The 27333-nt window shown below is 38.6% G+C and overlaps 1 protein-coding gene across 2 annotated transcripts in view; it reads left to right on the top strand.

Moving 5' to 3' along the window:
* The window catches only part of LOC117988869 (uncharacterized), a 52670-nt gene that overhangs the window by 5312 nt on the left and 20025 nt on the right, over window positions 1–27333 (top strand). Inside the window, exons 2-4 of one of the 2 annotated variants that reach the window (XM_034976135.2) lie at window positions 5354–6180; window positions 11559–11664; window positions 21777–21873. In XM_034976135.2, the coding sequence (XP_034832026.1) occupies window positions 5478–6180; window positions 11559–11664; window positions 21777–21873 (906 nt within the window). In that variant the 5' untranslated portion in view covers window positions 5354–5477. The remainder of the gene's footprint in view (window positions 1–5353; window positions 6181–11558; window positions 11665–21776; window positions 21874–27333) is intronic. The other variant, XM_034976137.2, reaches the window with a different exon arrangement.

Below are 27333 nucleotides of genomic sequence, written 5' to 3'. Positions count from 1 at the left end.
TTCCGTAACATTATACATGATTTTCTTTTAAATTTTCAATGCGTCAATTTTGAAATTTTTATATTTGTTGTTATAATGGCCATAGAAACGATTAGTTGGCAGGAAATATTGTACATCGACCTTTAGAAAGAGATTACGACTTCGTTGAGCATTGTCTCTGTCACTCACACCCATGTGACGTTTTGTCGGTCTCAACGTCAAAGACAACGAAACCGCTATCTCTTTCTAAAGGTCGATGTATGTACAATATTTCCTGCCGGGTACTGTACACATTCTATGAAAATTTTGACTCTCTACCTATTTCGGATCACGAGATACCTAGCCCGCTGACAGACTGACGGACGGACAGCGAAGGCTTAGTAATAGGGTTCCGTCCGCATTCTTCGGGTATGGAACCCTAAATTTTGAAAATTCACGTCGTCACATGCTTTCTTAAACTTAGTTGAATTTAAGGTAATTTAAAGGTAAATTTTAAGGTAAGGTAAGGTAAAGCGCATATTTTTCAATTGCAAAATTTTAAAAATCAAACATGTTTTCCTGGTTTTATAGGACATGCTCCCGGAACGTAAACTTTTAAGCCCCTTATCGGAATAAACTTCGGAGCTTTCCTGAAATTAATCTGCAAAGTTGCGAGTTTTAAGTACAGCTTTTATTATAAGTATTTGCGTAGGTAGGATTCCTTCATTCTTAGTAAATCGTGATATAAATATCTTTCTAAGAAAAAAGCCTTTTCTAAGTTTTCCCTTGACCTATTTTCATAGACCTGTGTGTGTAAGTCACATAATCGCCATCCTCACATAAACTTCAACAGTTTCTAGAGGATGGCGAACTGTTTATTTTAAAATGTATTATTGAAATTTACGTGATCAATAAAAAAAAAAAGTATCTAAGTATTATCTACTTACATAAAGTACATAATATGCAATAGTCAATACGTAACACAAAACAGTTGGTACCGTAGAAACAAAGTTAGGTAAGTTGTCGTAGCAAACAAAAACACATCCATATCCATTCTAATTTTATATGTGTGTCTGTCTGTCTGCTAGCTTTTCGCAGCCCATCCATTTAACTGATTTTGACAAAATTCGGTACACAGATTTTCATTTTCATTTTGCAGATTAAGTTTGCATCCCGGGGACACTAGGCTAGGTATACTTGTTGTTCCAGGTTGTACGTCTAACAGCTGTACTCAGAGTCGCTTGATTGAGTTAAACGAGATAGAGCTATATCTCTCACATAAATCTGTCTCGTTTTAACTCAATCTTAAGTAACGATTAGCGACTCTGCGGCGGTTAATCGCTTGGCGATTAGTTATTAACCTACTAGCCACGGCCAAAGTCTCCCACCAAACAACAAGGCAAATCTATCCTTTTGCTTTGTGGCACTATGGGGTATGGAACCCTGCTAGTGCAATGAAATATTGCGCTGATATTGCCTCAAGTCACTGAGTCGGAAACATAATAATTACAATACAATAGAGGGGCGGTATCGTCCGACGTACCAATCACTTTTTGCCTTGTTTTCCCTATATGAAATTGTATTTTATTATTTTCCAATTTTAACCAAGTTTAAAAAATTCAGGTCTCGTGGTCATATTTTTAGGGTTCCGTACCCCAAAAAGAAAAAAGGAAGCCTTATAGGATCACTTTGTTGTCTGTCTGTCTGTCCGTATAGGGTACTTCTCGTTGACCTAGAATCATGAAAGTTTGTAGATAGATATGTCTTATAGCACAAGTAAGGGAATAAATCCGAAAATCGTGAAATTGTGGTTACATCACAAAAAAAATATTTAATGTGTTCATGAACGAATAAATAATTAGTATTTTCAATTTTCACCACAAACTCATGATTTTCGGATTTATTCCTTTATTTGTGCTATAAGACCTATCTACCTACCCAATTTCATGATACTAGATCAACGGGAAGTACCTTATAGGTTTTCTTGACAGACACGACGGACAGACAGACAGACAACAAAGTGATTCTATAGGTGTTTCTTGTTTCCTTTTGAGGTACGGAACCCTAAAAACAAAAAAGACAACAATTTTTTAGGAAATGGTGTTCGTTTTTAGGGTTCCGTACCAATAGAAAGACTTTTAAAAAGTTCGACCCGAGCAAAGCCGGGGTGGGAAAGCTATGTAGTTATGTATACAGATAGATATTTCTGTTTTGCAATACCTTCCCAGATTATATTTCTACGGTACATTAGTTACGTGAGGGTTGGTTATATTAGGCAAAACAACGTGAATTATGAAGCGACTTATGTCTCATTAAACTTGCAGCGTCGTCGAGGCAATTGTACTGCATAGTTGATGTGGAGCCACTCAATGATGCTCTTTCAACACTCATCAACCCCTCACCGGCTCACTACTGAGCACGGATTTCTTCTCAGAGTGAGAAAGGAAGGCAGAGAAGTGAAGAGTATGTAGATTAGTTTTGACGTAGATCCCCATTTAGACAGGATTTTCAAAAGTTCCAACGAGCGGAGCTAGGGTGGGTCTATATTACAAATAGATGGTTTTCATTTGCAATGCTTTCCCAGATTACATTTCTACGGTACATCAGTTAGTTTAGGGGTGGTTCTATTAGGCAAAACAACGTGAATTATGAAGCGACCTGTCTCTCATCAAACTTGCAGCGTCGAGGCCAATTATTGTACTGCATAGTTGATGTGGAGCCACTCAAAGAGGAGCCGTTTTCATAATTAGGCCCAATCTTTTTTTTTTTATCTGACATATTTTTTACGGGGCTTTTACAGATGATCTAGGTATATGCCAGCCCCTTCGTTACAAACTAAATTAAAATCAAACTACATCATCATGATCAACCCATCGCCGGCTCACTACAGAGCACAGGTCTCCTCTCAGAGTGAGAAGGGTTTTGGCCATAGTATACCACGCTGGCCTTGTGCGGATTGGTAGACTTCACACACCTTTGATAACATTACGGAGAACTCGCTCTCAGGTATCCAGGTTTCCTCACGATGTTTTCCTTCACCGTTAAAGCAAGTGACACTTAAGTATTTAAAACGTACATAACTCCGAAAAGTTAGAGGTGCGTGCCCGGGATCGAACCCCCAACCTCCGATTAGAAGGAGGACGTCCTAACCACTAGGCTTTCACAGCTGTCCATACTGTTTTTTTACAAACTACATAGTTAAACCTAAAAGTATAACAATTTGAGAGAATCACTAACAAATTCATACACTTTCATTGCCGAAATGCTCAAAGGTAGGCCAAATCTTAGTTAGAATTTGTAGTTACCTTTATTACAATCTAGATGATACCCGCGACTTCGTCCATGGATGTAACTTTAAGAATCCCGTGGGAACTCTTTAATTTTGCGGGATCAAAAGTAGCCTATGTCACTTTCCAGGTCTTCAACTAACTGTACCCATGCCAAAATCACGTGGATTTTTGCTTCGTTGCGACATGATTGAAGGACAAACCAACAAAGCAATAAATCAACAAAAAATAAAACCCCGAAGGGCGTAGGACTCTAGTAATGCTATGCATAGCAAGTCAATTTAAAAGTTTGATTATGTCGCTATTCGTTCATGTTTCAAATTCAAATTATACTTTTGTGGACCTTTCACTCCCAGGAGGCCATAATGATTGCCTTTCATTAGTTACCTACTTACTTTGTTGACAGAGGTGCTTAAGCAGCTTCCTTCAATTTAATTAGATACTTCACACCTAAATATTTAAAAGGAAAAGGTGACTTACTGACTGATCTATCAACGCACAGCTCAAACTACTGGACAAGCTATATTCCTAATCCAAAAGCAGTGATAGCTTAGTGTTTAAGACGTTTTGTCGGTTCCATTCGGGGGCCTCTGGGATTCGGTCCAGCACGCATTTCTAACTTTTTGAAGCTACGTACGTTTTAAGCAATCTAAATATATAAAAAAGGAAAAGGTGACTGACTGATCTATTAACGCACAGCTCAAACTACTAGACGAATCGGGCTGAAATTTGGCATGCAGATAGCTATTATGACGTAGGCATCCGCAAAGAAAGGATTTTGGAAAATGCAACACCTAAGGGGGTGAAATAGGGGTTTGAAATTTGTGTAGTCCACGCTGACGAAGTCGCGAGCATAAGCTTGTAATAATATATTTTGCAAATTGCAACTTTAAAAGTTTATATCTATTTATGCGGCTTTGCAGGTAGGGTAGTAGCTAGCAGCGGCCGTAACACACTTTTACGTTTATAGTGTGGGTAGTGATACACATATTATAGTTATTGCGCAACAGTGGACCGTGGTGATTTACTGCAAGTTGACGTCCGGCGAGCAATATGTGGGAACTAATGGACGAAATAACGCTGATTTACGACCAAATCAAGGGAAATTCCTAGCATTGTATCGTCGACTTTCTTTATTCTTATCCTAAGTATATTTAGAGTAGCGCGTAGTCCATCCGTCTGTCCCTCCCTTCGCGGTTTAGCTCAGCTCGACAAAGTGCTAATGCATGGGGAAACTATCACTGCTAAGTAGGCTTTAAATCAAATCAAATCATAAATTATATTGCCTTTAAGTTGCTGAGTGCTAACATAAATTACATAAGGAATACAGAAAAATATTAATAATACAGATAAAGAACAAATAATAACAATTAAGTCGACCTAGGTCTAGGTCTAGGACTAGGACTACGCCTGACTTGTTAGTCATCACCTGACTAGGCTTGCCTCATTTATTGTTAAATAAAGTTAATTAACTTACAGCTCCGCCCAGCCAGGAGATGCCATTACCATTCAGTGACATTTACATATAGATGAACTTAGGTTTAAACATGAAAAAAGAAAATAATAACAATCTATATATAATCTATCTATCTATATATCTATCTTTACAAGCTAACGAGTAATACTCGACCAACTTATAAAATGACCCGACACGTACTTGATCGGTTTTGCCCAACCAGGGTCTGCTTATATAATTCTAACCTGATTTGACCGTTTCGTTCCGTTTTGACCACTTCCCGATATGACCATTTCCCGGTATGTCCAATCCCCGTATGACCATTTCCCGTTATGACCACTTCTCGTAATGACCACTTCCCGTTATGGCCACTTCTCGTAATGACCATTACCCGTTATGACCACTTCTCGTAATGACCACTTCCCGTAATGACCACTTCTCGTAATGACCACTTCCCGTTATGACCACTTCTCGTAATGACCACTTCCCGTTATGACCACTTCTCGTAATGACCACTTCCCGTTATGACCACTTCTCGTAATGACCACTTCCCGTGACAAGCTACCTACAAGTTTTAATGTAAATCATAAAGTAGCTTAAAATCTGATTATGAAGAAACTAATTGTGTGTTAATAGTTTCCTTTGTTCGCAGATTGGGTGCACGACTGCGATGGAATGAAAACGGTGTAACACAACTAGAACAACCTCCAACTTTTCTCTTCCAAACAGAAAATGGCAAAAAATATTTGACTAGAGACGGCGAGGCTGGAGGAAATATGACGAATGTGAAATTAAAGCTAATGTTCTACTTACTAAATGCACTATTATCAGCCGATTTGGTACACTCAAGACCGTATTCTAATTTCAATTCAACGGATATAGTTATGGGGTATTCTAATAATAGTTTTAATATACCAGTAGATTCTAATTCCGATACGCTTATAGTTGCCGATGAAGAGGAAACGGCGGAAGAGACGAATAAAAATTCCAATACAAATATGGAGGCGATCGTCAACGCAGAACAAGATAGAGACGAAGCGTTCTCAAGAAAGAATAATAAAAAACAAGACAAAGTTAGTATACTAGAAATACCTAATAACGAGCAAGGAGCTTTCGAAAAACAATTAAACATATCAAGTCCGTTGCTAGAAGAAATGATAGATTCCGAGTCAGACAGAGAAGGAATGTTAACAGATATCCTATTCAGACACGATTCTGAGTTAGTAGATACGCCTAGATTTGAATTTTTAATCGCTGCTAAGATAAATAGTAGTGAAAATGGTACTGCGAAAGACAGTGCATTCAGTGTTAATAATATAGATAAAAGACATAGAAATAGCACAGATGTATTGAGGAAAGTGGACTATGTAGAGTTGGTAGAGGTTCTAAAGCCGTCGAATATGAATGAGAATAAAAGTGCTTACAATTTAGCTAACATCACCGCTCATAATGTTGAAAACGACTTGGCGCCAGACACAAGTGAGTAAACATTCTTCAACTTTTTTTACATTTTTATACCCTATCCGCGGAAAGAAGCGCTCTTTTTGTTATGTAATCCCCACAGAGAACTCAACCTCAAGAGTATGCATATACAAGGTTTTGTATGAAAATTAATGAGGTAGGTACCGAACGGGGGCGGGCCGATTAAATCCTACTAATATTATAAATGTGAAAGTGTGGATTTTTTTTTTTTAATCTGTTATTTTGTAAGGGGCTTTTACAGATAATCTATATGCCACCCCCATCGTTACAAACTAAATTAAAATTAAACTACACAATTAAACCTAAAACTATATCGAAAGTGTGGATGTTTGGATGTTTGTTACTCAATCACGCAAAAACGGCTGAACGGATTTGAATGAAGTTTGGAATGGAGATAGATTATACCCTGGATTAAGACTTAGGCTACTTTTTATTCCGGAAAATCAAAGAGTTCCCGCGGGATTTTTAAAAACCTAATTCCACGCGGACGAAGTCCCGGGCATCAGTTAGTTATACATAATATTTTACTAACTGATGCCCGCGACTTAGCCTATGTCACTCTCCAGGTCCTTAAATATACCCATGCAAAAAATCACTTCGATCCGTTGCTCCGTTGCGACGTGATTAAAGGACAAACCAACAAACCAATAAATCAACAAACCAACAAACAAACACACTTTCGCATTTATAAAATGCGTACTGATGAGTATGAAAGTATGGATATTGGATATACAGATTCAACATGGCATCATATAGGTAGAATTCGTAATTTATTATGACAAGCATTCAACTTCAACGGTATTACGTGAATATCCAAAATTCGGGACATTCCCGGGTAAGAATCCGGGAAAATATTTCATAAAATATGTAATTCAGCATATTGGACATAAATAAAGGTCGACATTATCAGGCCTGGAACATTGGGACGGATTAAATTGGTAAGGTTGTCATTGGGGCCGATTCTCTAGTACACAATTTATAAACTAAACTAAATTAACAGGTCTAAATCTAGTGCTTTCCTTTTCCGCAAGCAACATTATGAAAGGGATAGATGTGGATTAGATAGATTTAGACGTGATATTTTAGTTTAGAGATTGTGTACAAAGGAATTAGCCACATTGTCACGCTCAAATAAATTTATTACCTTCGCCATGTGCTTGTGGTTAACAAACTGAAAGCCAAATTGCATAATCGGTGGTTAAAGATATGTTTCGGTTGTGGTTAACATTAAACTTTGACTATCAAACAAATTGGTCAAGGGCGTGTCAGAAGTCAGAACATGCACATAAGTCCCGTTATATATTCAGGAGGTTTTTTTTTAAATTCACTATAGGCACATGTATGATTATAATCACACCTAATGGAAAGTGATGATGTGCCCTAAGATGGGACGCGTTTACCTAGATGATGCCTTTTCACTCTTGTGTTAAAGATAGGTACCTGAAAGGTATCCTGATTTTTTTTTTCAAAATTTATATAGTTGTAGCATTAATAGGTTTGTTTCTAAACTATGTTACAGCTCAGGTTAATCTAAAACTTATCATAATAGCAGTCAAATATCACTGGCTACGCCCAGATTTAATTTAACAACTCCTACCAGCCGCAACTAGTTACATCCGGTTCAAACTAGGTGTAACTGCACTTCGGCTTTTAGCCGTAACATATTACACAATTTAAATTACCAATGGCCAGATTAATTGAGTTTGTTCAGGAAAGCGTGTTTACGAGGTGCGTGGCCATCAGGGGTTTAAGCCGGCTCGATGGAACCTTTTTGAGACATTAACGAGTGGCCAGCGGGCGGCACAATTTATGATAGACCCTGGACCCTTGTTTTTGGGAGGATTTGTTCCCGGCACGGGATGTGCTTTCAGTGTTGTAAAACGTAAGTCAAAGGCGAAGGCGGTTTATTAAAAGCTTTTTATTAGGTTGACCTGTAACTCGTTTGATTCAATGCCATTTGTGCACACAGTGAGGGCTTTCCGGTGCGCGCTCGTCATTCTAGCATTTCTGTATAGAGCTGTTTTCGGGCGGTGCACAAATTCGTGGTGTGTAGAAGTCCCTATAAGAGACCTATGTCCAGCAGTGGAAGTCCATCGGGTGATGATGATGATATGATAAGGTTGACTTGACCGTATAATATTGTCATTCTATCGAGATTGGTATCCGATGTTTTGGCTATTTCCAATAGTTTGATTGAGTTAAAATTTTGCAGTCACGAGTGGTTTAGATGACAATAGATGACTATGGTTCGTTCAATCTTGTAACTTAGACCGCATACCAGTAGTATTGACGTCACTAGGATAGCCTGATAATAATGAATAGCACCGGCCTTCGCCAGCCATAAAATCTGTTCAGTCTGGTAGAAGTAGTGCTGCACTTCAATTCAAAGATATTAAAAAAAACTCCAGATAGGCAAATAAATCAAAAACTATTATGTATAAAAATAAATCAAAATCTGTTGAAAATACTAATTATTAGTTCACAACACATTTTTTTTGTGATTTAACCACAAAATCACGGTTTTCGGATTTATCCATTTAATTGTGCGATAAGACCCACCTGCCCAATTTCATGATTCTAGGTTAACGGCAAGTACCCTATAGGTTTTCTTGGCAGACACGACAAACGGACAGACAGACGACAGACAACAAAGGGATCCTATAAGGGTTCCTTTTTTCGTTTTAAGGTGCCAAACCTTAAAATGGACGAGTGCGAGTCAGATTGGCACACGAAGGGTCCGTACCATCGCACAAGAAATACAGTGTTAACTCTATATTGCGAACTCCTATTTGACGAAAAACTCCTTAAAGCGTAGAAATTGCTAAGGTTTGTTTGTTACCCTTATATTGAAACATTCGTAGTTTAGTAAACTTAAGTCTAGTGAACTGAGCGTCAATTTACCGGTTACATTTTGGTACGCCACAAGGACTACCTAGAGTGGGTACCATCAGACAATGTTAAAATTGACAAAACTGTTTTTGGTAAACAAATATTTTTTCATTTTTAATTTTTCTTTATAGCGTAGCAACCACTGTCAATCGTGGAACAATACGCTATTATTTAGACCCCCAATAAACATTAATTTTACTAACCTTAAACACCATACTGATACAGAGTCGTAACTATTTCTTACGCACAATGGAGTTTTTAGAAAAAATGTGTTCATTTGTTTGTTGTAATTGCCTAGCACGTTTTTACTTACTGTTCTTCCTATTATCATTTCATTGCTTACCATTGATTAATAAGTAATAACATCACATTGTTTTCTCTTACTTTCCGTTTAACGAAAACTCTTTATAACGCAATCAAATACCCGGCCCCTTACATTTCGCTATATTATAGAGTAACACTTTTTATTTATTTTTGTGATGTAGCCACAGATTTTTGTGATTTTTCCCTTTACTTGTGCTACAAGACCCTGCCTTTGATGATTCTAGGTCAACGGAAAATACCCTATAGGTTTTGATTCCATCAACGGGTCCAGACAGACAGTCGACGAAGTGATCCTATAAGCGTTTCTTTTTTTCTGTAGATACGAAACCGTAAAAATGAGCTTTGGAAACGTTAATAGAAAGAGATTTGTGAGTCAGTAAAAAGAAATGTTCCAGTTTTCCCTTCATCTGGGCTTTTAAAGAAACCTTGCGACCGATGCAGGATTAATCAATTTACCGAGAAATATCTAAATGGTTTGGCACGGCTAGTTAGATAGCTGCCTATCTACTAAAGGCAGGGCCGTACCTAATGCCGAGCGAATGGGGTCATGTAGAAACCAATTAGACTTATTAAACACGTCACGGAAACAGGCAAGCCGAATTCCACACGGACGAAGTCGCGGGTATCAGCTAGTAATTTATAAAGGCGAAAGTGTGTGTATGTGTGTTTGTGTGTACTCTTTCACGCAAAAACTGCTGGACGGATTGGGCTGAAAACCCCGTAGTTATACCCTGAATTTAGCTACGGGGCTACTTTTTGTCGCTGATAATCAAAGAGTTCCCACGGAATTTTGGGAAACCTATACCTATCCACTCGAACCAAGTCGCGGGCATCAGCTAGCGAGGTATAAATAAAAAGGTGATAACATAGTGGCTAAGACGGCGTGAAGACTGAGAATATATTGTCATAAATCCCCCACTAGATACCCTTTTGGGTGTCTAGTATTGGCATCTATCCATCCAAAATAATAGATCGTGAAATCGGTTGATTACTTCATTCCTCGGAATATAGCCGTCTTCTAAGTAATTACCTAATTGCGCGAATAGATTATCCCAGCTTAGGCAATCGGGAGCTTCGGACCCTTAATGAATATTAGTCTACTGCGAACTGAGGTCGTAACCTTCGATTTATTTTACGCATGTATGTGTATCTTAAGAGTAGTCTCAAGTGCGATATTTGTGGTATGGCAGATGATATCCAGCACGTACTAGTGGAGTGTAGCAGATATAACTTGCGGAGGGAGATGCTGGTGCAGAAATATAACATGAATAAATATGACATAGGTGGTTTTACGAGTCTTCTCAGTGTACCGACAACAGAAAGTTTTAAATCAATTATTGAAATATTCCTGCATAAGCAGTAATATCTCTTCGGGTCTATCTGTTGCACTCCATTATGAAATTTATATTGTAATTTAGGTTACGATGGGGCTGGCGTGTCCGTGTCGGGCAAAAGTCCCAAAAAAAATAAAGATTAAAAAAAATAATAATCTTAAGAGTATCAATACTTCGTTGCTTTTATAATATGACTAGCTTATTCCTGCAACTTTATCCGCGTGGACTACATAAATTTCAAACAAAAGGCCACGGTGATGAGGACAAAAAATAATCATTTTGTCACGTTCTAATAAGAGCTTCAATGCATTTAGCTATCTTGCTTCAACTGAGCTAAATCTATAGGTATCCCCCCCCCCCCCTGCCCGACAAAAGACGCCCTAAGCACGTCTTTAACGATCCCGATCTAATCATGACCGACAATGCTCCCTATCTCGTAGGGCTACACAAATCAAACTCTTTACAGCGTCTTCGCCGGCGAAGACGAGGTCCCCGATTTCTAACGTCACCCGGACGTGGACTCACGCCACGGCCTCGGGAGTGTGCTGACTAACCAGTAGTGTAGTCCAACAACTCCACCCATCCCAACGTCATCCTAAGCCGTGGTCCGAGCCTCACAGGGGGCGCCCTTAGAAGGACGTTGCCCCTCGACTTCTCGAATTATTTCTTCGAGCCCTAGGGCTCACCCCCAGGCGGAGCTTCGCGTTCGCCAACCCCCCGGTGACGCTGTAGCGGCCAGTAGGGGCTACGCAGCATAGTCAATCCGAAACAACACACCCTCAGCGCGCGTGCCCCACGAGCAGGCTGTAGCCATGTGACCTCTCGCAGTTCTGTCCATGTTTTCAGGTTTCACGGACATGCAGACGTTGTTCCTGGCCTGCTTCGCCACCTTCCTGCCGCTGCTCACCGTACTCTTCGCGATGCTACTCATCAGGTGAGACCTTTGACCTCATATGATTAGACCAGCTAATTTTTTTTTTTAAATAGAGTTAGAGCTAACTAACTAACTAAACTAGGTTAGAGCAAGCATTGTACAGAATTACAGCTACTCGTGCCCGCTAGGCGTAACGAGTTATTAAATACTGAATTCTCAAAACAACCACAACACTGCAAAGCTGGTAAGTAATACTTTACAAGGTATCATGAAAAAGTTACTTCTTATTTGCGTTCAAACATACTAACCTACCTCTACCATTTTGTAAGGTAATTTTTTAAATAGAGATAGCGAGCAAACGAGCAGGCGGGTCACCTGATGTTAAGTGATTACCGCCGCCCATGAACATTTGCAGCACCAGAGGAACCGCCGATGCGTTGCGGGCTTTTTAGGAATTTGTCGGTCCGCCCCTTAATTTCCACGACTTTCCCCTTCTTGAGGAATTTTTCTGAAACAAAAAGCTATATTTACAGAAACTACGTGAACCTCACGTATCTAGAATCTAGACCCGGGCGGTTCGAACTAAGTATTACTCATAATATCCATACTGATATTATAAATGCGAAAGTGTGTCTGTCTGTCTGCCTGTCTGTCTGCCTGGCTGTCTGTCCGTCTGTCAGTCTGCCTGTCTGTCTGTCTGTCAGTCTGCCTGTCTGTCTGTCTGTCTATTAGCTTTTCACGGCCCAACAGAGTAACCGATTTTGATGAAATTTAGTGTAGAGTTAGCTTACATCCCGGGGAATGACATAGGCTTAACCTTATCCCGGATAAGAAAAGAGTTCCCGCGGAATTTTTAAAAAACTAAATCCACGTGGAAGAAGTCCCGGGCATCAACTAGTTATTTATATGTTTCTCAGTTTTATTACATTTCAACCGCGAGGATTTAGCCTAAAAACTCCGTGGGAACTCTTGTCCATTCCCGGATAGAAAGTCCCATCTCCAGAATGAAAGCTTTTTTTTTTTTTTATTTAGATACAAGTTAGCCCTTGACTGCAATCTCACCTGGTGGTAAGTGATGATGGAGTCTAAGATGATAGCGGGCTAACCTGGAAGGGGTATGGCAGTTTTTATTAAACCCATACCCCTTCATACCCCTTACAGCTCTCTGTAATTTTGTCATAATCAAAAAATTAAATTCAGACAGACGTCTTACCTTTTTACGGCTGATCTATAGTTATTGTTAGTTTATGTTGAGTATTGTACGACGACCTCCCTGGCGCAGTGGTGAGCGCTGTGGTCTTAATAGGGGGAGGTCCCGGGTTCGATTCCTGGCAGGGGTTTGGAATTTTATAATTTCTAAATTTCTGGTCTGGTCTGGTGGGAGGCTTCGGCCGTGGCTAGTTACCACCCTACCGGCAAAGCCGTGCCGCCAAGCGATTTAGCGTTCCGGTACGATGCCGTGTAGAAACCAAAGGGGTATGGGTTTAATAAAAACTGCCATACCCCTTCCAGGTTAGCCCGCTATCATCTTAGACTGCATCATCACTTACCACCAGGTGAGATTGCAGTCAAGAGCTAACTTGTATCTGAATAAAAATAAAAATAAATTAATTGTAGAATTATTGTTAGTAGTTATTGTTAGTTTATGATTTCGTGCGCGTCATCCGGTTCAGGGTACCAGCACCAGCTGAAAATCAGCGCTGTATGTTCTTGTACAACAAGGCATACAGCATAATGCTGAGCTGGGACCCTTTTTCGGGTTGTGCCACACATGACAGTTTGTTCCAGTGCTTCCTTTGCTTGAAGCAAGTTGGGCTTATGCTCAAGTGAAAGATGCGCCGGAATAACCAGCTCTTAGTTTTAAGATGTGATGTGTGGCACAGTCTTTCTTTCTTTTCTATTTAACAGATTTTGACGATATTTGGTGAACCAAATATTGTCAAAGAGCTTGTATCTGGAGACAGGAAAGGTTCGAAAACAGCTTGTATCCTGGAGACGGCCAAAGGTTTCTTTTTGTCCCGGAAAATTAAACATTTCCCATGGGCTTTGGCATATCATAAATCCACGTAGTTGACAACGTTGCAGGAATCGTCATATGGTATGAGTTCCGCTTCAGATAGAAAGAAAATAGTGAAACTTTTGTAGGTTCTATCTGAGAATTGGTGTTTGGAAATATGTCTCTCTTGGCGCCGCGCCAGAAGAGAACAAATATTACTGTGGGAATATTCAGGGACACCTCCGCAACTTTTTAGGCGGTGAAAAACTGCTATACATCGTCCGCATTGTTAGGGTTCCTTTTTTCCTTTTGAGGTACGGAACCCTAATAATAATAATTTTCAAAATGGCCGCCATGCAAATTAAGAAAAAATAAAGTGTTATTTCTTGTACATTGGTTTGTTGTTGGTACCCACAAATTGCTAATGCGCGTGGCCACCATTTTAGTACTGATGGTAAATTTTTATTTCGGCTGACGTGGACATGGTTCCAGCGCAATAGCAATTTGCGGGACTTATACGGAACTCTTCGCGTGGGAGTCCAATTCTCACTTTGGGTGGGTGGGTTTTTCGAGTTTGGAACTGTTTAGCGCCACAGTAAGTCAATTTCACGGTAAATTGGTTCAGAGTAGATACATTAACCGGCACCGGAGAGCGTATACGGGAGTTTCGACCGGTTATTGAGTTATCCGGTCATTCGTTGACTTACATCGCATACAGTCTAGTCGTTCGAATTTGAACTCTATTTCAATATCTTTAGGTTATTTTTTGCTTGAGACATTCTCATTTCATAACTTTATTGCTCTAAACTACTTACCTCTAAACACTAAGTTGGCACTTATATTGATACTAGCTGATTCCCGCGGCTTCGCCCGCGTGGAATTAGGTTTTTAAAAATCCCGTGGGAACTCTTTGATTATCCGGGATAAAAAGTAGCCTATGTCACTCTCCAGGTCTTCATCTATACCCATGCAAAAAATCACGTCAATCCGTTGCACCGTTGCGACGTGATTAAAGGACAAACCAACAAACCAACAAACAAACACACTTTCGCATTTATAATAAGGGTACTGATGTTTTTGGTACAAATTAAATTAATTAATTAATTAATCCTCCATCCATCCCATCCATAACTCAATTTATTACAATAAATGGCAAAGCATATACCACCACATCCAGACAAGTGAACGAGCCGGGTCAACCGCCCGGATATACCGCCAATGGCAGTATATCCGGGTGTACCCGGCCGATCTGAATGGATATTGTGCTGGTAATTGTGTTTCCGTTACCCGATGCAACATTTACATGATAGAGCGTTATTGTCTTCAGACTTATCAATATTGATCAGCATCATTATTGATTTTATTTATTTACTAGCGACCCGCCCCGGCTTCGCATGGGTGCAATGTAGATACTAATGTAGTGTCATTGAGGTGTATTTGCCTCGGAAACTCTCAAATGAGAGGAATTTTTTTCCGACCTAATTCACATTACTTCAATTTCTCTAAGGATCTCTAATTTATTGAGAATTAAACTATAGCTATAAACCTTTTATCTTGAATCACTCTATCTATTGGTGAAAACCGCATTAAAATCCGTTGCGTAGTTTAAAAGATCTACGCGTTCATACATACATACAGACGCGGGAAGCGACTTTATTTTATACTATGTAGAGATTACTAGCAGACCCGGCGAACTTCGTACCGCCTAATACGTCACGTGTTTTGCCTTCCCGGAACCCCTCCACTTACCGTAAGAACCATTCTCGTATTTCGAGGATATAAAAGAAGCCTATGTCACTCTCCACGTCTTTAACTCAGTAAAGCAAAAAATCACGTCAATCCGTTGCCCCGTTGGCATTTCAACGTGAACGAACCAATAATACACTTTCGTTTTTTAAAATGGGCAGTGATATGTGATCAGGAAAATTATTGTTGAACTAGCTGATGCCCGCGACTTCGTCGCTTTACGTTTTGCAAAATCCCGCGGGAACTCTTTTATTTTCCGGGATAAAAAGTAGCCTATGTGTTAATCCAGGGTATAAATAATCTATCTCCATTCCAAATTTTAGCCAAATCCGTCCAGTAATTTTTGCGTGAAGGAGTAACAAACATACACACACCGGCACACGCACACACATACAAACTTTCGCCTTTATAATATTAAGTTGGGATGTTTCATATACAGGATGTAGCCAGAACGCTAGCAAAACTTAGCGTAATACCTAAACACAATCCAATACCAATAACCATTTGCTTCATTTTGTAGTTTTAGTGATTGTGTATTTTTCAAACCCGCAATGTATAGCGTGCAAAACTCGAGACAATGCCCCGCCTACGACGCGGCATTGGCTCCGAGATATCGTATACTTTTACAAAATTATAGAATATTTTAAATTTTTTTTTTCGCATTTTTTTGTTGTTGTATCATATCAGTACAGCTGCTCGATTATAGTAGGATGACAGCTACAATGTCACGATCGTATCCACCTCTGATTGGTTGACGCTCGCTCAGTGCTCACTAGTGGCTACAATGTATTGTTGCAACAAGAATCGCACAAATTCAGCCAATCACAACAATGAGATTCTAATAATGATTGATGCAGGTTTTAAGAAATCGATCTACTGTACCTACCTGTCTTCATTTTTGCCACCGTTCAGTACCCGTAGTATAAGATTGTACGTCTCACCAAACCAAACCTAATTCGAGAGTCGAAATACTTCCGCGTTACAGTAAACTGGATCTTAAATGCCTTGTTGTAAAGCTCAAGTTTGTCTACACTTCTACAGGCAGCGCTCCAAGCGGAAACATTGGGAAATTAAAATCAGTGGCATTGAATATTTGACTTCAATTCAAGGCTCTTTAGGTCCATTTTACTTTGATGTTATTGTGTTTTGACTCTCGAATTCTAGCAACGTTTAGTGAGACGTAAAATCTTATACAACGGGTACTGTACATCCTGTATAGCAACACTTTAACACCCTCGACTTCAGTAGTAAGCAATTTGATTTGACGATACAACAAGTCCTAACCGTATCCTCAAATCAAATTTGTCAACCGTCGAGTTCACCCTCGTCACTTGGAGGAAGTCCGGGCGATGACACGTGATGGATAGTAATTAAATCAATCACCATCAATCAAACATTCTATTCTGTTCTATGGTCCGCCATTATTAAGTGAAGGAATATCGCTTGTTCGAAGCGATTCGATTCCTCGTTTCTAATGCTTACCACTGCTTGAATATGGAATGCCCTTCGGGCTTCTTATAATAGCTACCTTCAGAAGGAGAGTGAATGAATACCTTTAAAAAAGGCAATGCATTATTGCAGAACGAGTAGGGTTTAAGCCATAGTCTCCTACACAAGCCAAGTGCGGATTACTAGACATCATACACCTTTGAGAAGATTATAGATGGCTCACCGACATGCAGGTTTCCTCACGATGTTTCCCGTGTTTTTTAATAGAGTCTTGAACTGTAGTAATAAAACGATGTGATTTTTTGTATAGCGGTAGTTTATATTAAAGAGAATAGTTTAAAAAACATGATTTTTATTTATTTTTGAAATCAACGTCACGCTATACGGAAGGTGAATAATGACGTCACAATCCATTAACAACAAAAATTGAAAAATATTTACCGTTTATGCTTTGAGTCGTCATTAATCGCTTTTGGTACAGCGTGACGTTAATGATTAATTATTTTAAAAATAAATAAAAATCTTGATTTTTGTAAAATTATTCTCTTTAATAATGAACTCTAGTCCCATAAACTGTCGTTCTACAAAATCACGTCTTTTTATTACTCCAGTCTAAGACCCTATCGTTTAAAACGCACATAACTCTGAAAATTACAACCCGGGTATCTTTAAAACAAGAGTGAATAGGCATCTTCTAGGTAAACGCGTCCCATCTTAGGCCACATCATCACTTCCCATCAGGTGTGATTGTGGTCAAGCGTATACCTATAATGAATAAAAAAAAAAAAAAAAAGTTTAGAGGTCCAAAATTTTTTTTAGTAAGTTCCTCCTGGGTTATACAATTCTCAATTTTCCTTTCCACAAAATTCCGTAAAGGGAGACAGTCCCCATGGCATCCCAAAGTGTCGTTGATAGAAATGAGGTTCTATTTCGGCGGGGACTTGGCCCATAATGGTTCCGGGGGGCACATCAAACGATATTCAATACTGGTTTATTGGATTTGGCATTGTGTTCCCTTTGAGCTCTCTCATATAGAGTGTAATATTTCCGCAGAGGATACCGAATATATTATTTTATATTACCACCACTATCACTTTCTCACTTCTTTTCCCTACAGTAGCTGTGCACGCCATTTTCTCTTATTTTTTCCGGTGTATTGTGATATTTGTTTACTTTTCGATCTATTCATTGCCATATTATTTTGTTGCATTGATTTAGGTTTTTTAAGAATCCCGTAAGAACTCTTTCATTTTCCGAGAAAAAGGAGCCTATATTACCGTCTCCGGGATGCAAGCTATTTCTGTTCCAAATTTCGTCAAAATCATTTCAGCGCTAAGCATTTAAGGCTTTGAAAATGGAACAGACAGATACACTCTCGCATTTGTACTTAATATTAGCATGGCTTGGTCGCCGCACGTATACCCGCATAGCCCCCGCGCTAACCCAGTGCGGACGAGCGCGGGTGACGTGCGGGTGTGAGGGGCGTCCCCCCACTTCATGCTCCGATTGCCATCTCAACCTGTCGCGGACTATACGTAGCTGTACGTTTGTTTGCAGTGCGATACGAATAAATCCTTCATAGAGATCTATAAAGTAATGTGGTAATGGCTGGCACGCGTTGGCTCTCTCTTTAAGTCCCAAACTCCGTCACCTTACAAAGCACTACCTTACATAAGTTTCATGTAAAAGTGAAGATCTTCTTTTTTGAACATCGTGTATTTATACCGTCGATCCATCTACTCTTCTAAAGTAAGTACTTGTTATTTTTCTTTATGCGTGTGTCAAAGCGGAATAAGTTGGGAAAAGTTATAAATCTGGAGATCGTAGATTTTGGCCGCGGGCCAGACTATACGCTGAGGCAGCATACGATTTCCGTTTTGAGCTTAACTTGGATATATTTTTCAAACAATTTGTGCAACATATGGAGGGAGTTAGGATTCTAATATAATGCTCGCTTCAGTAGACTGAAGTTTAGAAACACGAGGTCGTTGGCTTGGAATTTATTTGAAAAATATCTTTTAAAAAGTATGCCAAAATTCTAAAATTCTAAATGCGAAAGTGTGCCTGTCTGTCTGCCAGCCTATTTTTACGAAATTTGGTACAGAGAAAGCTTGGATTCCGGAGAAATTATTATAAAACTGATATTTCCACGGGGATGAAGTCGCAGGCATCATATATCTGGTACAGAGATATCTTATATCCTGCGTATGAATGACGAAATGGGTTGCTTTTTCAAAGGGATCCCACAGGAATTAAAAGAAAACCTAAATCCACGAGGACGAAGTCCTGGCCATCATCTAGTTATACCTACTTATATTATGTTTTCATGAGTAGGTGTATTAATCGTTTATAGAAAATTAAAAAGCTGTGACTTCAAAAGTTTTTAAATTTGATCTTATTTTATTACTAGCTGATGCCCACGACTTCGTCCGCGTAGATTTAGGTTTTTAAAATGCCGTGGGAACTCTTTGATTTCCGGGATAAAAGTAGCCTATGTCCTTCCCCGGGACGCAAGCTATCTCTGTCCCAACTTCATTAAAATCGGTTGAACGGATACAGTGTGAAAAGCTAGCAGACAGACAGACAGACAGACAGAACGACAGACTGACACACTTTTCGTTCGTGCTGATTCACTGATTGACTCACTCACTCACTCACTCATTGATCACCTCTCCTGGACATTTTTGTATGAAAAAATTATTTTTCACTGTTGGTTTCGTATAGAGGACCAAAATTCATTCGGAGGAAAAATACGGAGAGAGCTGATGATTGAGGATTTCGGAGACGGGTGAAGAGCACGCTTAAGGTATTGAAGATAGGTGGGGGGTGCTTGAGCAAATGTCACTCGAAACGCCATCCAATTGCCAATGAGCTAAAAAAAAAATACAAAATGGCGAAAAAAGATGGCCGCCATACAAACTTCGTCGGTGTCTATCGCGGAGACTATAAAAGATGGAACAGTAGTTTCTTTGCAAAAGATGATCAGGATGCGAAGGTCTACTCGATGAATAGAAAAAAATCAAGATGGCGGAATTTATTTTTCCATACAAAATATGTGACGACCAAACTATTAAAAAAATACCTAATTTAGACAAGGTCCGCAAATCGAAAAACTAACGCTGCATGCTCGCGGACCACTTCAGTGGTCCGCGAGCATGCAGCGTTTTAGTATGGAAGTATAGATTACGATCCCTCGAACTCGATATTTGCTAGCCATTTCAAAATAATGAATAGTAAAGCAGCCTACGAGATTGCTACGAGAACAGATATGCTACGTGAATGTTTTATTAACTACTTTTAGCTCCGACTCAATGCAGCACCTGTTGATAGTCTAAGTAAGGTACCTGTAAATATAACTTCAATAAGATTCTGTTATCTTAGTACTTCTATATCTACAGAACAAGCTTATGCTCGCGACTTCGTCCGCGAGGACTACAAAAATTTCAAACCCTTGTTTTACCCTTTTAGGGCTTGAATTTTCAACAATGCTTTCTTAGCGGATCCACTAGTTTGAGCTGCACGTTGATAGATCAATCAGTCAGTTATTCAGTCGCCTTTTCCGTCACATCCCCCCATCCCCCATCACTTTGTTATTTAGATAAAGCCGACGTACAACGTATATCAACTTATAATCAGTAGGTAGTACCCATATTATAAATGCGAAAGTGTGTTTGTTTGTTGGTTTGTCCTTCAATCACGTCACAACGGAGCAACGGATCGACGTGATTTTTTGCATAGTTATATTCAAAGACCTGGAGAGTGTGTAGAGGTGCAACCTCTACCGTTACTTGGCTGGCAGCTATTAGGAAAACTTCGCAGCTGCCACACAACAATATTCAAATTTGGAACGCAGTGGGGAATCCTCCTGGTCACGCACGTTACAAGATTCCACATTCCCTATCATCCGCTCGTCACGTCAACATCTTCTACCATTGTATTATATAAAGCTCGCGAGCCCGTCTGTATTGTACATAACATATCAATTGTAAAGTGTAAAATAAACATCACTATATGTAGCTGGTTCTTCATTACATCACCCCCCCACGGAGTGAGAAACAGAAAAAAAAAAAGAAATATTAAGTAAGGCAAGTATTATATACATAAGAATGAAGGAAAAGAACCCTAAAACTAGAACATGTATTGATAAAAATGAGAAGGCAAATAGGATTGAAAGTTGCCTCAATGTTGAGTCTTCTGTAGCAGTATCTGGTAATGGTGTGATACCTTAGGTCATTGTGTACACAATGACTGGGAGGCAGTACTTAAGACCAGAGAAATAAGCAGTGGACCTGTATGCCTATGTGACACGGAAAAAAATAATTACAATAAATGAAGCGTTCGGAGTGCAAAAAGGTTGATGACGGAGGAGACGCATGATGAGCAAATCTTCTTCACGTCGAACCTTGGCAAACTCGCGTCCACATAGACCTGAAGAGAGGTTCTGAGCGCGATAAACTCAGTGAACCTGGAAAAGTGAAAAGGTCGAAGGACTTACGAACGAGTGACATCGTGTCTTAGGCTGCCCAGTGTACTACAGGAACATGTGTGCGGAGGCTATACAGCACTCCACAAAAGCTGCTTCACTTGACACAATGTAGACTGCTTTTATCCCGGAAAATTAAAGAGTTCCTAAGGGATTTAATTACGAAATCTACGCAAATGACGTCACGGACATCATCTCTACCTAAGTTTTGAAAATTATAATTGGATGAAGCATTGTTATCAATATAGAACCCAAAACTAGTATGTTTGAAATTGTTGCCTGTCTGTCTGTCTGTTCTCGCTGAAATTACCGAACAGCGCAATCTGGCATACACACTTACCCAGTTAATTCTCCGGCTTGTAGGATAGTTTTTATCCCGAAAAAAAAATTCGTTCGGGTTAGGGGATGATATTTTTTAGTCGATGTTGATGTTTATTTACTTGAATAGGTATTTATTTATGATGGGCCCTCTTATCCCGTAAATGCATTATGTTTTAGATGCGCGTTGCGAAGGTGGTGCCCAAGTTGGTGCAAGAAGGAGTCCGACGCTTCCACCTCCGTAAGCAGTGACAAGCAGGACAACAATCACCAGCAGGTTAGTTAATCATATCACTACCCCTATTATAAATGCGAAAGTGTGTTTGTTGGTTTGTCCTTCAATCATGTCACAACGGAGCAACGGATCGACATGATTTTTTCAGACAGATTCTTCCACTATGACCAAAAAATATACTAGAACTTAGAATACAATCAGTACCCTTATTATAAATGCGAAAGTGTGTTTGTTTGTTGGTTTTTTTGTTTGTTGGTTCGTCCTTTAACTACGTTGCAACGGAGCAACAGATCGACGTGATTTTTTGCATGTGTATAGTTTAAGACCTGGAGAGTGACATAGGCCACTTTTTATTCTGGAAAAGAGTTACTACGGGATTTGAAAAACCGTTATCCACGCGGACGAAGTCGCGGACATCAGCTGGTCTATTTATATAAAAGGAAAATCTGACTGACTGACTGACTGATCTATCAACGCACAGCTCAAACTATTGTACGGATCGGGTTGAAATTTGGCATGCAAATAGGTATCATAAAGTAAACATCCGCTAAGAAAGGATTTTTGAAAATTTAACCCCTAAGGGGTTTTGTAATTTGACCCCTAATTTAACCCCTGACCCCAATAATAGGGGTTTAAAATTTGTGTAGCAGACATCTCGAGTCATCAAGTCTCGAGCATAAGCTAGTTATACATATATAACTAGTTGATGCCCGCCACTTTGTACGCGTAGATTTTGGGTGACCGACTTTTGATGTCCGAATTTGACCTTTTCATTTCCTCCGTGCCTCGGAGAGCACGTCAAGCCGTCGCGCGTCGTCGTCGGTTCCGCATGTTATCACAAGAATCGAAATTTCGAATTTGCCATTTCTATAAATGAATAGCAATGTTACAATCAAAGAATTTGCAGCCATACTTTCGACAGACGATAATGAAAATGAAAACTTTTGCTATTAATTTTTTAAAGGGTGTTAAAATGATTTCTCTAGGATTTCCTAGAGAAATCTAAACAATGGGGCCGATTCTCTTGTACACAATCTCTAAACTAAACTAAATTAACTGGTCTAAATCTAGTGCTTTCCTTTTCCGCAAGCAACATTATGAAAGGGATAGCAATAGACTTAGACGTGGCATTTTAGTTTAGTTTATAGATTGTGTACAACTGAATTAGCCACAATTATCATTTTATAACATAAAGTAGGTTCCTAAAGTTATTTTGATTTCTAAAGTTCTAATTTTGAATAGGCAGAGATATTATTTGAAAAGATTGCAAAGGCGCAATTTATTTTTATTTTTATTCAGGGACAAGTACGCCCTTGACTGCAATCTCACCAGGTGGTAAGTGATGTTGCAGTCTAAGATGGAAGAGGGCTAACGTGAAAGGAGTATGGCAGTTTTTATTAAATCCATACCCCTTTGGTTTCTGTACAGCATCGTACGGAACGCTATATTGCTTGGCTTTTTTTGAAAAGTGCCTTAATTTGATCCTAAAGGGATCCTAAAATTTAACTACAAAAAAATTATTTTATTAGAATTCATTTAAATTTTGCATTTTGAAATTTCGCCGCAAAAACGCTACCCGCCATCATTTTAGGTTAATGAGCTGTGATGACGTCACACGAATTGATAAACAACGACATTTTCTTTGTGAAATACCTTATAACTTCGATTCATGTGACGTCACAGTCGCAATTAACATGGCGTCTGATAATGCTTGTACAACAGATAAAAAAATTAAATCTTTGAAATTAATTATATAATTTTATAAACTTACGGTATAATGCGCTTTGAATATTTTGTAGAACAGATAAAAAACTGAAATCTCTAAAATGAATTATATAATTTTATAAACTGAAATTAACATTTTTGGATTGCTTATTGTTGATACTGTCTTGATTATACATTTTTAGATTTTTTCTTGCTTGGTGTAAAATACCGTATTGGGAGATAATCTACCTACCGTCACTACTGAAAGCCATAAAGCAAAATAAGAAGAAGAATCTACCTACCGTACCGTGGTTTGAAACTTTTGGAAAGTACATAATATATAATCAAAAAGTCATTAAAAAGTATAAATATCGTCACATTAAAAGACTTTAACAACATTTTATGACTTTGAAATTACTTATTCACATCCGATGTATTCATAAAATAAATCACCTCCAAAGTTTCCTCACCTAATCTGTTCTTGAGTACATTTCAAAAAAGAAAACCGAAAAATGCCAAAAAAAATCATCATTGCATCGCCGCTCGCTGCATTTTTGCCTGTAAGTTGTATAGATGTATCTCTGTCTCGCTCTGTCGTGTGAGAGAGAACGGGACGGGTGGGTGCGCTTGACCTATGCGCTTGCGCCGCAACGACCGATTTTGGCAGTTTGGCTGAGTGCGGGAGTGCTTGAATTCTTAGTGTACAGTCGGTCTTAATAAAATCTAAAATATGAAGAAAATTAATTAGTACATCACAGAAATTAATAACCCAATAAAATATTATAATAATTAGGTCGCTCTTTACTTCGCACCCAGAGAATTCAATTCCTAGAGTACTCATATTCAAGGTTTTGCATGAAACAAAATCGTAAAATGTTGGCGGGGGTCAGGGGAGAATGCTTTGTTGTGATTGGTGGACTTAAAAGTCACGTAATCAAAATAATGTGTGGAATGAGGGTACCGAACGGGCGTGGCCCGACTTTTATGCTAAGCAAGTGCCTAAGCTTGGCGAGCGGGGGTGTTCGGCTATTAGGCGTCTATAGGTGGTGGTCTGTGATTTCGCACTTTATAAACACCACAAACTTTTTGAAATTTTATTTTGCCTTCTATGTATTTTTATCAATCGCACCGATTCTGTTGTCTTTCTCTAAACTAAATTTAGAGTATCTGCACCTTTTTTTTTTTAATATTCCTAAAAGAGGACAGAAAATGAATTTCACATATAAAGACTCAAAATTTTAGAGCACGCTATTTTAAACTAGGCTCGCGACTGGCACCTAAACTCACGAGGTTTGACAGCTCTAAATTAAATTTAAGACTGTCAAGTTGTGTCTGTCCCTTTCATATTACATTAGTAAGAAGAGGATGTGAACACTCTTAAATTTAGTTGTGCTCAGAATCAGTACCTACCATTGACAGTTATATTAATGTGTACTAAATAATACAAGACTTAAAAGAAACAAATCCCTTTTAAGTTAAATCCTAGCTAGATTATGTTGATTTTTGATGTAAAGAAACACCTCTAAAAATACGTGACCAAGTAAACCCGCGGGCTGGTAAAAGTAAGTTAAAATATGTCTCATAAAACGTCGAAAAATACTCAGGAAGATAAGGGATTGAAAACTTTTAATAGGGATCGAAACCTTCATTAAATTTCCCTCGATCGAAGATTTGGAGGGTGGGTAGTTATTAGTTAGGCACTCGTTTAATTGAAGGCTCAGAGGCAAGCGATCAGTGCTCTTTGATGAAACTAATTAGAAACCGTATTTTTAGAGATAATAATACTTCTTAACGTAATTATGAAAGGCGTTTGGTTTAATACAAGCACAGAATACATAATAGTATCTTCCAGATACAGAAGTCTCGCTTCGTAAAGACGTGTAAATAAAAAGTTACTTTTGTTACGAAGCAATAGAATGCAATTTAGCTTGCACAGTTATGTGGCCTAGAATTCAAATAAACACCTCTCTTTCTATCGCGTAAACTCTTATCTCTCTCTCTCTAAATTTAATAAAACTCAAAGATTTGGAGGGTAGGTAGCTAGATAATTATTAGTTATGTACCTACTCGTTTAATTGGAGGCTCAGAGGCAAGCGATCGTTGCTCTTTGATGAAACTAATTAGATACCTACCGTCTTTTCAGAGATGATTACTATCGTAATTATGGAAGGCATTTGGTTTGATACGTTAGCATTTGACTACGATCTTACTTGGGTTGGTACTAAAATACTACAGTTCAAAATTAAAAAAAAATTGTTGCAAACATCATCATCATTTTAAATCGTCGCCGGCCCAGTAATGAGCACTGGTTGCTCTCAGAATGAAAATGGTTTATGCTTAGTCCACCACGCTGGCCAAATGCGGATTGGTAGACTTAACACATTTTTGAGAACGTGAGAGTTCTCAGGCATACAGATAAAAAAAATATTAAAATAAAACCTTCCAAAACCACTACAAAGTAAAAAATAACTTTTGTTTCTATACGTGTATGTATGTATGAAGTCGGGCGAGCATAATAACAGAACTTAGAAATCAAAGCGTAAAGCTCGCCCGACTTCAACATAATATGTTGAAGTCGGGCGATTCTATTACTTACTCTATATTTGTTGTAGAAACAAAAGTTATTTTTTACTTTGTAGTGGTTTTGGAAGTCAGTATTTATAATTTTTTTTTGGCAATATTAAAAAGAAAAAGATGCAGATAATCTAAATTTAGTTTAGAGAAAGGCAACAGAATCGGTGCCATTGTAATTTACAGAAGCTCTCTAAAATCTAAATAAATAAATAAAATAAATAAATAAAGCCTTTATTTCCAATCGATAATTCAAAAGTTACATTAATTTTTTTTTATAGTTCATTAGGTACAAGCATTTTTATTTGTACAATTCATGACAAAATATGACTATAGTAAACACAATAGTTAAAGATAAAGCAGGTATTACAATATTAATCAGTCTATAATATTATTCTTATTATTTAATATTTTATTTTAATGTCAATTCAAGTAGTCAATATTTAGTTTTTAATAGTGTTGATTTATTTATAGTACTTATGTCAAAATTTATTATTAAGTATATTCATAATTTCAATGTCTTAGTACCTATTTCTATTTATGTTCTGTTTTAGTGTATTTTTTATTTTTATTTTATTTTTTAAATTATAAATAACGTCTTGTAATGTCATTGCAATTGGAACGCCCATTTTCGGGCAGAGGCCTCCTCCATCCTTTTCCATTCGTTTCTGTCCCTCGTTAGTCTGGTCCAGGTATTGCCTGCCGTCTCAGTGATGTCATCGCACCAGCGACGTCGCGGTCGGCCTCTTGGCCGGCGCGCGTCGCGTGGATACCAGTACAGTATTTTCTCAGTCCATCGCCCATCAGTTGCTCTCGCAATATGTCCTGCCCACCGCCATTTAAGGAGACATGCTAGTTTTGCCGCGTCAATAACTTTAGTCTTTTTTCTTATTGATTTATTACTAATTTAGTCCTTTATTTTTAGGCCTAGCATGCTCCTTTCCATGGCTCTCTGGGCAACCTGTATTTTGTGTATTACGTCCTTGGTTACTGGCCATGTCTGGCAACCATACAGGAGAGTTGGTATCACAACGGAGTCTAGAGCTGTTTTCTTTAGTTTTATGTCTAATTGTGATTTGAAGATATTTTTCATAGACCAATATGAGGCCCAAGCTTTTTTAATTCTTCTTTCTATCTCTTCAATATAGTGCCCTTTAAATGAGACGGTTTGGCCCAGGTATACATATTCCTCCACATATTTCATCATTTTTCCTCGTATTTGGACTA

Source organism: Maniola hyperantus, chromosome 15, assembly GCF_902806685.2.
Source record: "Maniola hyperantus chromosome 15, iAphHyp1.2, whole genome shotgun sequence".
NCBI classification, from domain to species: Eukaryota; Metazoa; Arthropoda; class Insecta; order Lepidoptera; family Nymphalidae; genus Maniola; species Maniola hyperantus.
The sequence above is the reverse complement of the archived record's forward strand: the minus strand, read 5'-3'. Positions and strand labels throughout refer to the sequence as shown.